Source organism: Schistocerca cancellata, chromosome 4, assembly GCF_023864275.1.
Source record: "Schistocerca cancellata isolate TAMUIC-IGC-003103 chromosome 4, iqSchCanc2.1, whole genome shotgun sequence".
NCBI lineage: Eukaryota > Metazoa > Arthropoda > Insecta > Orthoptera > Acrididae > Schistocerca > Schistocerca cancellata.
The window spans coordinates 381,715,887-381,732,380 of NC_064629.1; the positions used below are offsets into that span (position 1 = coordinate 381,715,887).

At 37.8% G+C, this 16,494-nt stretch overlaps 1 protein-coding gene across 1 annotated transcript in view; it reads right to left on the reverse strand.

Moving 5' to 3' along the window:
* Window positions 1-484: 484 nt before the first annotated feature.
* Window positions 485-16,494, reverse strand: part of LOC126183812 (cytosolic 10-formyltetrahydrofolate dehydrogenase) — a 149,647-nt gene continuing 133,637 nt past the window's right edge. The window contains exons 15-16 of the mRNA XM_049926060.1: window positions 6,178-6,377; window positions 485-782 (exon numbers count right to left, since the gene is read on the reverse strand). Coding sequence (XP_049782017.1) covers window positions 727-782; window positions 6,178-6,377 — 256 coding nt within the window. The 3' untranslated portion in view covers window positions 485-726. The remainder of the gene's footprint in view (window positions 783-6,177; window positions 6,378-16,494) is intronic.

A 16,494-nucleotide genomic window follows, 5' to 3' on the forward strand; every position in this document is an offset into this window, starting at 1 on the left:
AAAAGGACGGGTATACACTCGCACACACACACATATCCATCCACACATATACAGACACAAGCAGACATATTTAAAGACCAATATGTCTGCTTGTGTCTGTATATGTGTGGATGGATATGTGTGTGTGTGCGCGAGTGTATACCCGTCCTTTTTTCCACATAAGGTAAGTCTTTCCGCTCCCGAGACTGGAATGACTCGTTACCCTCTCTCTTAAAACCCACATCCTTTCGTCTTTCCCTCTCCTTCCCTCTTTCCTGATGAGGCAACAGTTTGTTGCGAAAGCTTGAATTTTGTGTGTATGTTTGTGTTCGTTTGTGTATCTGTCGACCTGCCAGCACTTTCATTTGGTAAGTCACATCATCTTTGTTTTTAGGTATATTTTTCCTTCATGGAATGTTTCCTTCTATTATAACTATATATATATATATATATCCTTTTTCCTTCGTGGAATGTTTCCTTCTATTATATATATATATATATATATATATATATATATATATTTTCTGAAAGGAGTAAAATAAATTATAATGGCAAGAGATTCTTCATTGCAAGTTGTGCACCAAATATGAGATAAAAAACTTATTAAAATATTTTGTAAAAATAATAAAAAGATATTAACAAGGAAATGGCAAGAGTACGAGATTCTTAAATACAAGCTGTGCATCAAATATGACAAAATATATTCTAAAAAATAGACAGTAAAAATCTCCAGTCAGGAAAATAATATTAGTATTCCAGTGTGACACATTTCACTTTCAAGTATTCATTAAGGGCCTCCTCACCTGAAACAGAAACAAATGAAAAATCAGTCTCCAATTATTTAGAAAGAAATCCTTTCAAATTGTGTCCATTCTTATGGTCATATAATCTGCTAACATATATCTTCCGATTTAAAAACAAATGGTTATATGTAAAACTTAACCAAGTACTCCAATGGAGTGTAATTAAAAAAAAAATCACAAAACATGCACAATCTTTTCTTATAAATCAATTTCTTGTTTGATTTTAAAGAGAAAACAGTCCAGTGACAATTTATTGTTAGTTTCTAATGAGGAGAACACAATTATTGCTATGCCCGTTCCGCAAAAGGTAATGGAGGGAAACAACTGAGAAATGTTACTGCAACTCTTGCATCTGTAAAGAAAGACTATCCTTGCCATCTATGAAAATTTTCACACTTGGAATTCCATGGAAGATTTTTCATAAAATCCTAGGATATTCTGGTCCTATAAAAATGCAATGGATGGACTGGAACATTACAACAAGTCTAGCATTTAAATAGTTGTTGATGTTATAGGGTTGAAATTGATTGAATAAGGAGAGTTACTTTATTTGTAAAGGTTTGTCTTGATCAAAAAAATGGTTCAAATGGCTCTGAGCACTATGGGACTTAACATCTGAGGTTATCAGTCCCCTAGAACTTAGAACTCCTTAAACCTAACTAACCTAAGGACATCACACACATCCATGCCCGAGGCAGGATTCAAACCTGCAACCGTAGCAGTCCCGCGGTTCTGGACTGAAGCGCCTAGAACCGCTCGGCCACAACGGACGGCTGTCTTGATCACTTGTATGATCAAGATGGATCTTTACAAATAAAGAGCCACAATATTATTGCGGACTCATTTACAGACTTTACGTCTTCAGTTGATGATAAGAAGAAGAGGGTGTGTGGAACAAAAAGATAAAATATCAAATTCTGGATTTAAAAATGCATTCCCCTGAAGAGATCCTACTATCACACTAAGTGTCACTGCCACATATACTTTGTATTAGCTGATAATGAAAAAAATGCCCAGCATTGAAAACCAAGTGAAGCATCAAGCACCAATGACAGACAAGATTACTATATAATGGATGATAAATGTTAAAGAGAAATGAAAATCATACAGGGTGTGACTGAAGACACCATAATAGGGCCACCAGTGTTCTCAAAATACACAGACGATTTGTCAGATGTGGACAGCAGCACTTGCAGAATAATTTCAACAGTTCATTCGATCAAACTCAACATAAATGTGCAAATGTATCCACATTGCTTTCCTATTCTTGGGACTTAAAACACTAATATATTTTTACTGGAGAGTTCATTACTATATGAAAATTCTTCAAATGCATTTAGTTTCTTCAATTTCTTTCTACTGCATATCTAGTACTACATTTGCTCAACTAAAGCTTCTGTTGACATCACAGGAAATCCCAACTTACTTTATACTAGTAAGTTCATTGTTTAAGTGGCTGTTACACAGTTGTTGCTACAGACTACTACATCAATTAATTACAAAATGCACACACTCAAGTACACACAAAAATTAAGAAATAAAAGGATGGTAGATCAGGGTTCAATAAGGTAATTAGAGACTGAATACAAGCTAGGATTGGACAGTGATACGGAAAGTAATCAGCAGTGTCATTTTCGAAGGAAAAACTCTGGGCCACACCTTAATGATTTGGGGGAAATCACAGAAAACTTAAATCTGGATGCCCAGAGATGGGTTCAAACATTACTGCTCCTGAATGTGAGTCCTGTCTGTTAAAAACTATTTCATCTCACTTTGTATCCAAAAAGGAAACTGGACATATACACAATGACATTAAAGAAGCTTAAGACATGACTGTAAATTGTAAGACCAAATTCAGTTGTTTAGATATGAACCCAATGAAACTTTAAGAGAAATATAACAAATGTTATGTGTAACAAAGAGGAATTAATTTGATATGACAACAAAAGTAATTTACAAGAAAATTTACAACTGATAAAGGTACTGGATAAAAGCACAGAAGAAGAAAATATGCAGGTCACATAACAGCATATGAAAGTGCAAAGCTAAAAATACCAAATGAGAACAGAAAACTATGTGGGGAAAGAAAAAAAGAAAAATCAACGAGTTGCCCAATCCTTGGTGAAGAATAAATCTATGAAGTATTGTCAAGAAGAGGAAAGTATGGAAGAAGTGTATCAAGAAAGTATGAATATATGAAAAAATTTACACAAAACAAAGGGAGGAAAAAACTGAGATGGAAGGAGTTTGATAAAATGAGAAAGCACTAAGATTACAATGACTCATAGTATGATTATCAACAAGGCCACAGGAACATGTTATGCATGTATTACATAAGGTGCTGAGAGTTACAGTGCCGAGTGCTCTATGAATAGAAAACTAACTGAGGAAGAGATCATAACTGTATCACTGAAATATGAGAGATGCTTACAACAAGCATAATACAGTGGCTCAATGATAAATTACATATAACATCAAAAAAGTGTAAAGAGAAAATAAAAAACTAAAAAAATATAAATAACAGCATCTGACACCAAAGTAGAGCAGCTGTTGAGACACTGGACTCACACCTGGGAAAGCAATGGATGAGATTCCCATTCACCCATCCCGATTAAGTTTTCGCGGGCGTTTCTCAACACAAGTGACATTGAGAATCACTTAAGGCAAATGCCGAGACGGCTCCTCTGAAAAGGACATGGTGAACTTCCTTTCCTAATCTCAACTTGCACTCTGTCCCTAATGATTGTCATCAATGAGACTCTAAACCATTATCTTTCTTTTTTCCATTTCATACTGCACCACATTATCAATTGATAACAAAAACAGTTAAACAAAGTATCTTAAAAAATAAGTGACTGGCTCAAAGACTTATTGGCTAATAGAATGTAGTGAATGTTCAACACAAGCAAAAGTAATACCAGTAGTGTGTCCAAGTAAGTATAATAGAATTGCTTCTGTTCTCAATAAACATAAATGATTTATCACATGGAACCAGAAGCCTCTCAGATTGATCATTGATAATACTGTGAAACATGCCACCCCCTCACATAAGAATTACTCCTGTACCACCACCAGCACATTGCTCTTGTCAATTGTTCATATGGTTGCACCAACTACTATTTTCCCTCTGGACAAACATGTGACTGATTGATGAGCACATTCCTCAGTTTACTCATAGTGCAATTTTGATGTAGTTGAATCCAAAATATGTGGGCTTCTCTCTATGCTGGCATGAGTGGGACATACACATTGCCTGATGTCTGGCATTCATATACTGCTCTGAGCCACCGATACACAATTTGACAAAAAACCCCAAAGCCTACAGCATCTTTAAATACCACAAAATGTGTTACTGAAACCATTATGTCATTTATGGGTTATAAATTTGAGCAGCCTTCTGATAAGGACACAAAGTTGACGATGAGTTGTCAATTTGGTTAAGAACTCATCCAGCTACAAACTTTCATGTAGAATTCACTTGACTGATTTTGAGTCAATTGCGTCACTTTTCTACATTTATAGGGAAAAAATCATTCATCCAAGCTAGAGCAAAAAAGTGGATGATAGGCAAGTACTCAGGGCAGTTTGAGAGCGTTTCTCAACACAAGTGACATATTTATTTGGCACCCCCCCCCCCCCCCTACCTCAGGTATTAGGTACCTTTCTTAGGCATTTGCTCATTTTATTATTGTTGTAAGTGTTATTATCTCTCCTCCTCCCCTCCCCCCTCATAGCTGAAAGGCATCATTCACACCCTTACACCCTTCATACAGTGGAACTGGGTTCATTTCCTGGTGACAGTACCAGTTTGAATTGACACACCCATTGCTGAAGTGGCAACAGACAAAAAACAATATTCACCATGCTGTGAGCCACATGAGATTCATTATTTAACTAAAAACATTATAATAAAAATGTTGTTGTGATATTTATATACAGGGTAGATCATAATCAATAATGAAACTGACAAGTGAAAAAACACAACAGCAGAAGCAAATACGTGCCACTAAATATAGGTCCACAAATGAGCCATTTGTGAGCCAGTTTTGAAGGTGGGGTTATGAGCTGACACTCACTTCACTACGAAACACTGTTCTGGTACTATACATGTACATGAAATATAAACTTTTCATGTTATATACCCATATAATTAGGCTCAAATTTCACCCATGACGCAGTATACCTTGCACAATGTTGGGGAGACTAGTACAAGCATGATGGGACACAGGCATATTTTGCTGCTGACGTAAGATGACTTAACACACCAGTACTGCATAAGATGGGTTAAGCAGGCCCTGTACCTTGGCCACAAAGGTCACCTGCCCTCAGTACTCTGGACTTTTCTGTCTGAGGTAATCTCAGTAGTGTCATCGACATGGTTGAAAATCTGGAGCAGTGAAAAGTAAAGTCACAATTTATGAGATGATCCGAGAGTGTTTGAAAGAATTTGTAACTCACTGCAGTATTACCTCCAAATGTAAAGGTGACAAGTGCAAGACCTCCTTTAACAGACACAAGTGTACAGTAAATTGTAACAAGTACGTAGCCTTGTATTTCTTGTTTAGGTGGGTGCTGGATGAAAATTTGAACCTAATTAGAGGTGCACTTGATCAAAAAGTTTACATTTCGGATACATTTAGAGTAACCATGATGATAATTCATACTGAAGTCAGAGATGACTACAACAGCACATTAGCAATTATTTCGCAAACAGCTCATCTGGAAACCCATGTTTACTGCAATTTTTTTGCCTCCCATATCAAGTACTTCCAACTGTTTAAGTTTTCATTACTAATTATGATTCACTCCATATACAAATGTTTCATTAACAGCCCAAGTGACCACTTGTGTCACTTGGACCTTAAATTTGCCCCGTAAGTGCTTTATAGTTATCACACTGTTATCACATTGTCTCTAAAGTATTCATTTGTTTATGTATTCAACATTTTCTATTATATCATGACAAGCAGATTTCTGGTGCTTTACTGAGAATTAGCCCTAAAACTTACATATGAAAAAATGTTTCACTGAGCAGCATTCTTGTTAAGAAAAAATGTTTCATCACAACTGAACAGTTTTTATGCTGTAGTTAAATATGTTGAATTTTCACTTTACCTAGTGGTAAAATCAATGAATGATTATACCATTTATAGTACGATAAAAGTGTTAATGACCGGAACAACCTTATCTGGTTATTTGGAGGGCACGACTCACTTAAGCAAATATTTCAAGCAATTTTCCAAAACAGTCATATGTTGAATGCTTTGTTCTACACACTTTTATATACAACATGGTGAAGTTATATTATTGTATTGCAGGAAATGTTCTGTGTAAATTTGCTGAAAGATTTTCAATGACTCTAATCCAAAATATTTGGAAGCTAAATAATATGTACCCAAGTCTTTTCCAAATCCAGATTGTTTGAAACCTCCAAATGGAGCTGCCACATCAGTCTTATTGTAGGTATTTATGAAAACTGTCCCTGCATCTATTTTCTCTGCTATGTAAAGTGCACGATTAATGTCTCTTGTAAATACTCCAGATGCGAGTCCGAATTCTGTGTTGTTTGCTCGGTTGATTACTGCGTCAATATCTCTGAAACAAATCAAAACAAATATTCTGAAATTGAAGTAAAATGCAACTACAATGCAAATTTTGCATCCTGCTCAAGAAAAACATAATGGTGAAAAAATGAGTGTATTCACTAGCCTGTGGAACAATGAATAGAGCCAATTCATCAGTCATTCATGTTGATGTATGAACACGATGAATGTAGGTCATATCAATGTGTTGGCTGTCAAATACACTTTACAGTATGTAAATATTTATTCACTGTGCACAATGTCAGTCTTATTATGTATCTTTGATAAGACCAAATACACATTATTTTGACGACAAAATATCATTTAGGCATGTCAGACTTTTCTGACATTTCAACTTGCACCTGAGAGTGGTTATAAAGCCAAAAACATGATTATGTGAAATAAATAAATAGTAGAATGAGATTTTCACTCTGCCGCGGAGTGTGTGCTGATATGAAACTTCCTGGCAGATTAAAACTGTGTGCCGGACTGAGACCCGAACTCGGGACCTTTGCCTTTCGCGGGCAAGTGCTCTACCAACTGAGCTACCCAAGCACGACTCACGCCCCGTCCTCACAGCTTCACTTCTGCAAGTACCTCGTCTCCTACCTTCCAAACTTTACAGAAGCTCTTCTGCGAACCTTGCAGAACTAGCACTCCTGAAAGAAAGGATATTGTGGAGACATGGCTTAGCCACAGCCTAGGTGATGTTTCCAGAATGAGATTTTCACTCTACAGAGTGTGCGCTGATATGAAACTTCCTGGCAGATTAAAACTGTGTGCCGGACCGAGACTCGAACTCGGGACCTTTGCCTTTCGCGGGCAAGTGCTCTACCAACTGAGCTACCCAAGCACTGGCAGAAGTAAAGCTGTGAGGACGGGGCACGAGTCGTGCCAGGAAGTTTTAAATAAATAGTAATTTACAGTCAAATGGCGTAAATTTCTTTCAAAAACTTCTACTCAAGTACGTTTCCCCATGAGCGAAAAATTTTATTTCATGTTTCCTTTTAACTTAATTACTTATCATTGCTTATCACTGCATAATAGAGGGTACTTTTGATCCAATTAAATTGGATACACTTTTTGTTCCACAGACAGGAGACTACAAATACATATTTATAACAACCTAAACAAGATAAATTTGTGACCCTTCCACTTATACTAAGTGAAATGGTCCTCATGGATTTGAAATAAGTCAAAAAAATTTTAAGCATATTTTCATTTAGATAATAATAATAATCATGTAACAAAACATGTAAATGTACAATACACTGAGGTTAATATGATAATCCTTGTGTTATTGTAACCACACATCAACAGACAGAAAACAGTTCACAATATTTCTTTCTGTTGATCACACTACTGCAATGAAAATGTGCTGAAGTTGGCTTTTACATGACATTCACATTATCTGATATTGATAATTATATACACATCAAAGGGTTGTAGTAAGTAATTTGCAAGTGGAGTGGAAGACATTGAACGTGATCCTTTAAGCTCCTATTACACTGAAAATATTTATAACTGCTGGCAAGTTACCGAAAGTGTGAGTTCCTGAATAATGGACACCTTTCTGGGCCACAACAAGAGACTTTATTTCTTTGTGTGAAGATTATTCTTATTTTTAGTACTGTTTAAATGAAGTGAGCTGTCAGTTTTGAAAACAAATATATTATTGACGACAAATTTTATCACTGGATAAATATGTTGGGAAACAATAGGTGGTAATCCCCAGCTCCCTGAACACACCTCTGCAGGATGTTCTTCAGTCCACACAAGAAATAATTCACGTTAAATGGTTTCAAATTCAGAGAACTTTAGCTTTGCTTACTGAGTTAAAAAAAAAGGATCCTGTAGGACATTATGGAATGATATGTTTCTCCCAATTAAATTTATTAGACTTATTAATGTCCATGAAAATTTCACTAGCTGATCTTTCTAAAACTATACTTGATATGCTATTTATTGTACTTGCCCCTTCCTGCAATCTGTGGTAGACTTCTTGTTAATTTTAGAATTCCCACATATTTCCAGTGTTCTCTCCAATTCTACTCAAGCATCTTCTACTTGTCTCTCACTTTTAAGGGTTTTTACACCTGTGCACCTTGCAGCTAGTCACCATGCAACTGTAGCTTATGCCACATGCAAGCAGAGGCACACGTGTAGGTGCATGCTTCTTCCTCAACATGTGCATGCGAGTGAATCCATTTACACCTCTGTTAACACTGTGTGCCTCTACTTCCATGTGGGGGCAAGCTGCAGATGCAAAGTGATGAACCACAAGGCACACAGTTGTAAACACTGAATGCAAGGGGAACACTGTGGTTTTAGTAAACACTACATTGTTGGGTTTTCATATTGTCACAGCAGCAGTTTCGGTGTATCCAGTGAACGTGATTCTTTATAGGACACTGTCAGAATGGAGTACTCCTTCTTCACTCAGTTGCTTACTTGTAAAGACATTGATAAGCTCTAGAACAGGACAGTTCCAACACCCATCACAGTACAAACATGGCTTCAGTATACCCACCTGACATCTGCCCCAATTCCCACAATAATAGCCCCTTTGCCTCCTGCATGTCATAAGCTCAACAGTAGGTTTGTATTTGACCCATGAAGGTTTGCTGAGACACTGTATTCAGTTCTACACAGTAGAGTGATTTTTGAGAAACACAGTCATTCTGTAGTGTAGGTTTATTCACCTACACTTCATCTTTGGGCCTAAACTCAGAAGACATGCCAATTTTGGCACTGTAAGAGATGAAAAAATGGTGAAGTATCAAGGTCAATAAGATGTTTGGGCTTTATTGAACTATCCTCTTCTTGAAACATATGAAGTAAAATTCATTGCAACATCCAGCCATAGAGTTAGAAGTTCTGTAGCCCAGCTGTCATGGCTAAACAGTAACATGCCAAGACATGGGGAAGATGAGCATTTTCATTCAGTCCTCAGCTGTTTAGAGTTGATTCAACTGACCCATATTAAAAATGCAAAAAGATGTATTTTGGATATACCAATGAAATATGCTTACCTTTATGATGTAACAGTAATCTACCTTAAAAAAAGAAGAGACTTGATAACTATCATATGTTTAAGATACAGTGAGTGAGTTTTGTGTATTTTCTGTCAAATTTATTTCTTTGGCCCAAACATACACTCAAACTCAGCTAATCAGCTATAAGAAAAATGGAAATTTGAGAATCTTATCCCTCTTGGAAAAATATCTGTGGACACCCATGCTTCCTGATCCACTCCCCAACCTATCAAGAGCATTAATGGAATGATGAAAAGGGGTAATTCCCCTTCAACAGATCCTCCATTCCAACAAACCCCTGGCTTTAATATCCACTACCACTATCTTCTACTTGTCTCTCACTTTTAAAGGTTTTTACACCTGTGCACCTGGCAGCTAGTCACCATGCAACTGTAGCTTATGCCACATGCAAGCAGAGGCACACGTGTAGGTGCATGCTTCTTCCTCAACATGTGCATGCGAGTGAATCCATTTACACCTCTGTTAACACTGTGTGCCTCTACTTCCATGTGGGGGCAAGCTGCAGATGCAAAGTGATGAACCACAAGGCACACAGTTGTAAACACACCTTTAGTTTTCTCAAACCATATCATTCACCTGCACCATATGAGACTTATACTTCATTCCTTCCCATTCCTTCTTTCCTTTTTCCTTTCCTTCTTTCTTTTTTCCTTTCCTTATCCTACAGCTTAATACTCAGTGTCACTCAGTTTTATTTGCAGATGACATATTTGTAATCATTTAAACTACCTTCCTAATTCCTCAATCCATCATCAATACCTTAGAAAAATTAGAAAAGTAGATTAAAATTAAACACAGAAAAACTCAGTTAACGCAACTTAAAACGAGCAAAGTTAAATGATATTCAAATTCATTGTAAAAATCAGAATTTGTAGAAAGCTAGCTATGTGAAATTCCTTGGAATCCAGTTAGACAAAAATTTATCACAGTATATACTTTGCAAATAAATTAAATAGTCTAGCATTTGCAATAATGATACTATTACAATGCTATCAGTATGGACATAAGGAAAGTAGTATATCACAGCTACTTTGTATCAATAATATAGTATGGAATTATATTTTGGAGTAGCTCGAACCATATGTCTCTATTATTTAAACTTCAAAAAACTATCATTAGAAATATGTACAACGTAAAGCAAAGAAAATCATGTTACTCACTTCTAAAAGATCTAAGTACATCAAATGTTCCCTCACTGTACATCTATGACCAGATTACCTTTGTACATAGTAACCATCATTATTTGTACCAAATCAATTTCAACATTATTGCAGCACCAGAAATCAAAATAATTTTATGCTGCCCACCCACTATTTAAAACTTTATGCTCAAACTCCACAGTATGTTGGTATGAAAATTTACAAGGTGAAAGGAAAGAATTTTTCACTATTAATTTATAAACATTGCAAAGGTGCAGAAATGTTACCATTCAATTGAAGAGTTCATGGAGGATGATCTGAAAATTTGAGCTTGAGAGAACACATACTTAGGATGTTATATTTCGTTATTTTTTAAAAATCCATGTGTTGTGTAACAATTATGTATTCAGTACAGTATATTAAATTAATTATATTTTAAGGAAAACTGTAAACAAGCTGTTGTGTTTTGATGTTTTGATGACTCTCCTGTACACCACGTCAATGACTTGAAATTGCATGTTATGAGACAATAAACTTCTATTCTATCTGTTTCTCCTATTCTTGATCCTCATCTTTTTTCAAAAAATAAGGTTACAACATACACAATGTTTAGAAAACAGAACACCTGGAACAACTGGAGATAGTATGTTCATATTCACAAGACATGTACATTAGCATGTTCTGCAGAAATGATTAGCACGAGGTCAACATCGACATTACGGCGCAACACCACCTACCAGTAAAATGTGCTTGTGGCTCTTGTTGGCACAATGAAATGAAGGTAACGGACCAGTCTGACTTTATCAGATGTGCAGAATGCTCCGCAGACGTAGGCGCAAACCGTATCGTCAAATTAGCGAGTTTGAAAGAGGGCACATTATTGGCATGGGGGAAGGTGATGCATCCATCCAGGAAACTGCTTCATGGAAGGCCATAGAACACAACGAGATGGGTTAGGTCACACCACCCAGACAATCCCCTGCAAAGATCGGCACCTTATCCGAATGGTATTGCAGGACAGATCTGTGACCTCAGCTCTGGCGCAACAATGAAACAGAGTAACACATCACATACTACCAGGGGTGACAGTCCATCACCATTTATTATGGCATGGATTACGTACACGACATCCACTTCTCCACCTAGCTTTGACGAATATGCAGAAACATGGTACACAGCAATTGTATATGGAACTACATCACAGGGGACAGGAATGGCATCAGATAGTGTTTTTGGATGAATTTAGGTTCTGTTTGTTTGAAAATGATGGCCGCATTGTGGTTCGCCACAGACTGGGGGAGCAGCATCATACTGACTGCATTCGCATAAGGCATACAGCACCAACTCAAGGCCTTGTGGTGTGGGGTGCTATTGGATACAACCGCAAATGGCAGGTCGTGCATGTCCAGGGCACTGTGACCAGAGAGACCTAAGTGAATGGCATCCCGTGACCCATATCCATATCCTTTCTGCACAACATTCCAGATGGCATTTCTCAGTAAGACAATGCATTACCACATGTTTCTGCATGAACATGTGCCTTCTTGATGTCGCACTATGTCAGCCTTTTGTACTGGTCTGCCAGATCACCAGACTTGTGGCCAGTCAAAAATGTGTGGGATATGGCAAAACGATGGGTGCAGTGCTGTGATACAATGCCAACTGCCACAGATGAACTTTGAAACCAGGTGAACGCAGCACGGATGGTTATACCACAGGACACCATTTGTGCTTACACATGTTGATGTCATCATGCATAGAATGAATTATTTGGGCCCTTGGTGGACCCTGTGCCCACTAGGCAATGGGACACATGCTGAACTGAGGTGACTAAAATGCTGATCATTTCTGCAGAGCATACTAATGTACATGTCCTGTGAATACGAGCATCCTATCTCTAGTCGTTCTAGGTGTTCTGCTTTTTCTAATCAGTTGGAGAGTTGGTAAAGCTCTAAGTTTTCAAAGGTTGGAAACTGGAGCAAAAATCAAAATGTGAATTGTCTGTTGTGAAACAGGAGTCGTCTGTATCTATAGTCCGTAAATATGAATACGATAATAACATGTTTTTAGTCAGTGTGTGATTTATAATAGTCAAATAAAGTGAATACTCGAGAGTCACACATAATTGCTGCCAACACCCTTGATTCCTACACAGTATCATTAACCTCCTGCTCTCTGCTCATGTGCTCTTTCAATATGGCAAAAAGAAACAGGTCACTAAGTGCTAGCTTGAGACTATACCCAGATGATCCAGAATATCCCAATAAAAGCCGTTAATGACTTCTGCCAGTTTAGCTGTAGTGTGGGCTGAGGTTCATCATGCAACAAACACACCCTCTTCAACAGCTGTTCTAACCCCCACCCCACCCTTTTTTTAACTGCCTGATAAAGCCTCTAGAGGGTCTCTCGGCACCTGTCAATATTTATGGATTGACGTGGAGTCAACAAGTCAAATCTAAACAAAAGTTCTTATTAAATCCTAAAGAATATCACAACAATTTTTTTCCTGACAGAGATATAGTATGATACCACTGCATTAATTGCCTTTTAAACTATGGTATGTACTGGGTCATCTAGGTTCCATACGATGTCACAGGAGATTACAGGAATTCTTCATCCCTCACAAACAACCCTGAGCCAACTCTACTCATTTTATATGTGTGGTGTTTGTTCTGTCAGAAATTTAACATAGTGGCTGTAAAAATCAATATTTTGAGGGAAGTACCAACGTCAGCCACAACTGGGCATTGCAACTGCAGCTGACATCTATACCTCCTCAGAATGTTGATTTTTATTGTTTAATGTGTATGCACAATAGGGGCCATACTCCTTGTGGGAATAAAGGAAATGCTGTGAGCAAATGAGGCAAATGGACAGGGATGTTACTTCATAGTGTGCAACAAGTTGAGAATTTGGGTAAGCTGATAAGTGTGCTCAGATAGCCAAAGCAGTTAAAGCGACCACTTGCATAAAGCAGAAAATCCACGTTTGAATCCCTGTTTGACACAAATTTTCAACTTTCACCACTGAATTGCACTGCACAATGAAAAACGGGATAATGATGATACACCACAAGTGAGTTATGCAAATTGGCCACAAACTGGCACTCATATAGGTATCAGGCACAATTCTTTGGCAGCCGACAAATGCATGTGTGATGATGCAGAGCAATTTCACAGCACAGCTGGCAAGGATAAAAAACAGGGGACATGTTGATACCAGGACATAAACTCTTTGCAAATTTCATTCAGTATAATCAGTTGGAGAGTAATTACACCTTGCAGACAGGTGCATGTACAATATACACAGATGTCTGTATTTGAGAGAGATTGTATAGTTGCGCTCAAAGAAGCCGGTTGGAGTAATCGGTGAATCGCTCGGCATTTGAATAGAAGCGATACCACTATTTGATGATGTTGGCACGAATAGGTGAAACATGGCCAAACACAGTGTCAAGAAGGAGACAGCTGATCTAGGGAGACGACAGAATGAGATGACCGAGCAATCGTCAGATAGGCACTCAGAGCCCCAGATTCATCATCATCAATTCAACATGCAACTGGTGCTTCACTGACCACATGGATCATTAATAGATAGCACACACAAGTAGGAATGAGCTTACTGTGCCCCTTGCACTGACTATCATTGACCTCTGTACACCAACAAGCCCATCTGCTGTGGTGTCAGGCACATTCAGCCTGAAATCTCATTGACTGGAGCAGAATTGTTTCCAATGATGAGTCCTACTTTGAACTGAGCCCCAATGACCAGCAAAGACATGTCTGGGGATGCACTGGACAGCAGTGGGATAAAAACCTGAGTGTTGCCCATCATACAGCCCAACAACCAGGAGTGATGGTCTGGGGTGCCATACCATTTCATAGCAGGACCCCTTTGGTTGTCATACATGACACCCTTACACCACTGTGGCACATCAACAATATTCTATGCCTCATTTTGTTGCCCTTCACAGCACATCATGCTGGGCTTACATTTCAGCACAATACTGCCCACACATTCATGTTGCGAGCTTCTACTATTTGTCTTCGTGCTTGCCAAACCCTATCTTGGCCAATAAGGTTGCCGGATCTCTCCCCACCTGAGAATATTTGGAGCATTATCAGTAGGGTCCTCCAAGCAGCTCAGGATTTTGATGACCTAATAGAACAGAATTTGGGACAATATCCCTCACAAGAACATCCAACAACTCTGTCAACCACTGCCATGCTGAATAATTGCTTGTGTAAGGGCCAGAGGTGGACCAACATGTCTGACTTGCTCAATTTGTGAATCTCTTCCTCTTCAATAAGTCAACCAATTTTTCTGATAATTTGAGCATTTATTTGTCTGTACATGTACATCACATCTACCAATTTCCATCGCATTCAGATTATACCTTCATGTTTTTTTTTTTCCTTCCTTAGATTCTATTTCAGTGCCAAAATGCAGCTGACATCAGTACCTTACTCAATATATTAAATTAAATGTCTTTTGTGTTAAGTTATTAACATTTTCAGCATCAAGTGAGTTCACAATTTTTGGAAATCTACTCAACCAATTATCAATTGGTAGTTTGATCAATTTATGAATGTATTTCATATAAAAAGACAGCGGGTTTTGCAAAGCAACTATCTCAGAATGGTCCACAACTGATGGTTTCCAGCTCCTTTGTTCATCATGAAGTTTACCAAATAATCTTTAAATCCCAACACAACATCATCAATTTACCATGTAATATTATTTCATTCTAAAATGTTATTACTTCAGAGCAGATGCTGGCAGCCTTCTCACATTTCATGACAGGGAATGACAATGCACACTTTATACTTGACAAGATTCTGAATTGCCAGGTTCATGTTTAGAAACAACTATGGTATAGCCACTAAAGCTGTCGACTGAAAATGTTGGCTTGTATTCTGCTTTATATACTCCCCTTTACGCAGGAATATCACCTTAGCTGTGACAAACATCCCTCAGGGCCATAGACATACTGAATGCTCACTTTATGAACATAACTGATACACTTTTAACATGTGTGACCTAGTGGCTCCCATCCCTACCCCTTTGTCTCCTTTGAGTAATGGAATATTCATACAATTACAGTTTGGGTTTCTAACGAACCACTTTGTTGAGCCAGTTATTTATACATTTATTGAACACACAATAAAATGTTTAAATGATAAAATGTCACGAGTTGGGACCTTCTGTGACTTATGTAAGACACTTGAGTCCATCAATCACAATATTCTATTAAAGAGGTTGCATTTTTATGGAATACATAGTTCAGCACATGCCTCATTTATTTCTTATTTTAGAAACACAATGCAGAAAGTTACACTACGGCTTTTGAATAATGCAAGGGGGATGCCACATTATCTGCAGGGAGACAAATTACAATGGGAATCAATCAAGACTCAATCTTTGTCAGACTATTCTCACTTTACATTAGTAATCCGGTATTTTATGTTAATCAGGAGTCAAAATTAGTCCTGTTTGCAGATGGTACAAGCATTGTTGTGAAGCAGAGCAAAGCAGCATCAACAGAGAATATAATAGATGATGTTATTGTAAAAGTTACTGACTGTTTTTGCATAAATGGGCTACATTTAAGCTCTGAAAAAACATCCACTTTTTTACTCTCGTCAACATCCCACCTCCTATTAACCTAGTATACCAATAAGAAATAATAAACGATTAGGTGTGCTCAGTGGTAGAAACTTTAAGGGTTGGTTGGTTGGTTGTTTCGGGGAAGGAGACCAGACAGCGAGGTCATTGGTCTCATTGGATTAGGGAAGGACGGGGAAGGAAGTCGGCCGTGCCCTTTGAAAGGAACCATCCCGGCATTTGCCTGAAGCGATTTAGGGAAATCACAGAAAACCTAAATCAGGATGGCCGGGTGTGGGATTGAACCGTCGTCCTCTCAAATGCGAGTCCA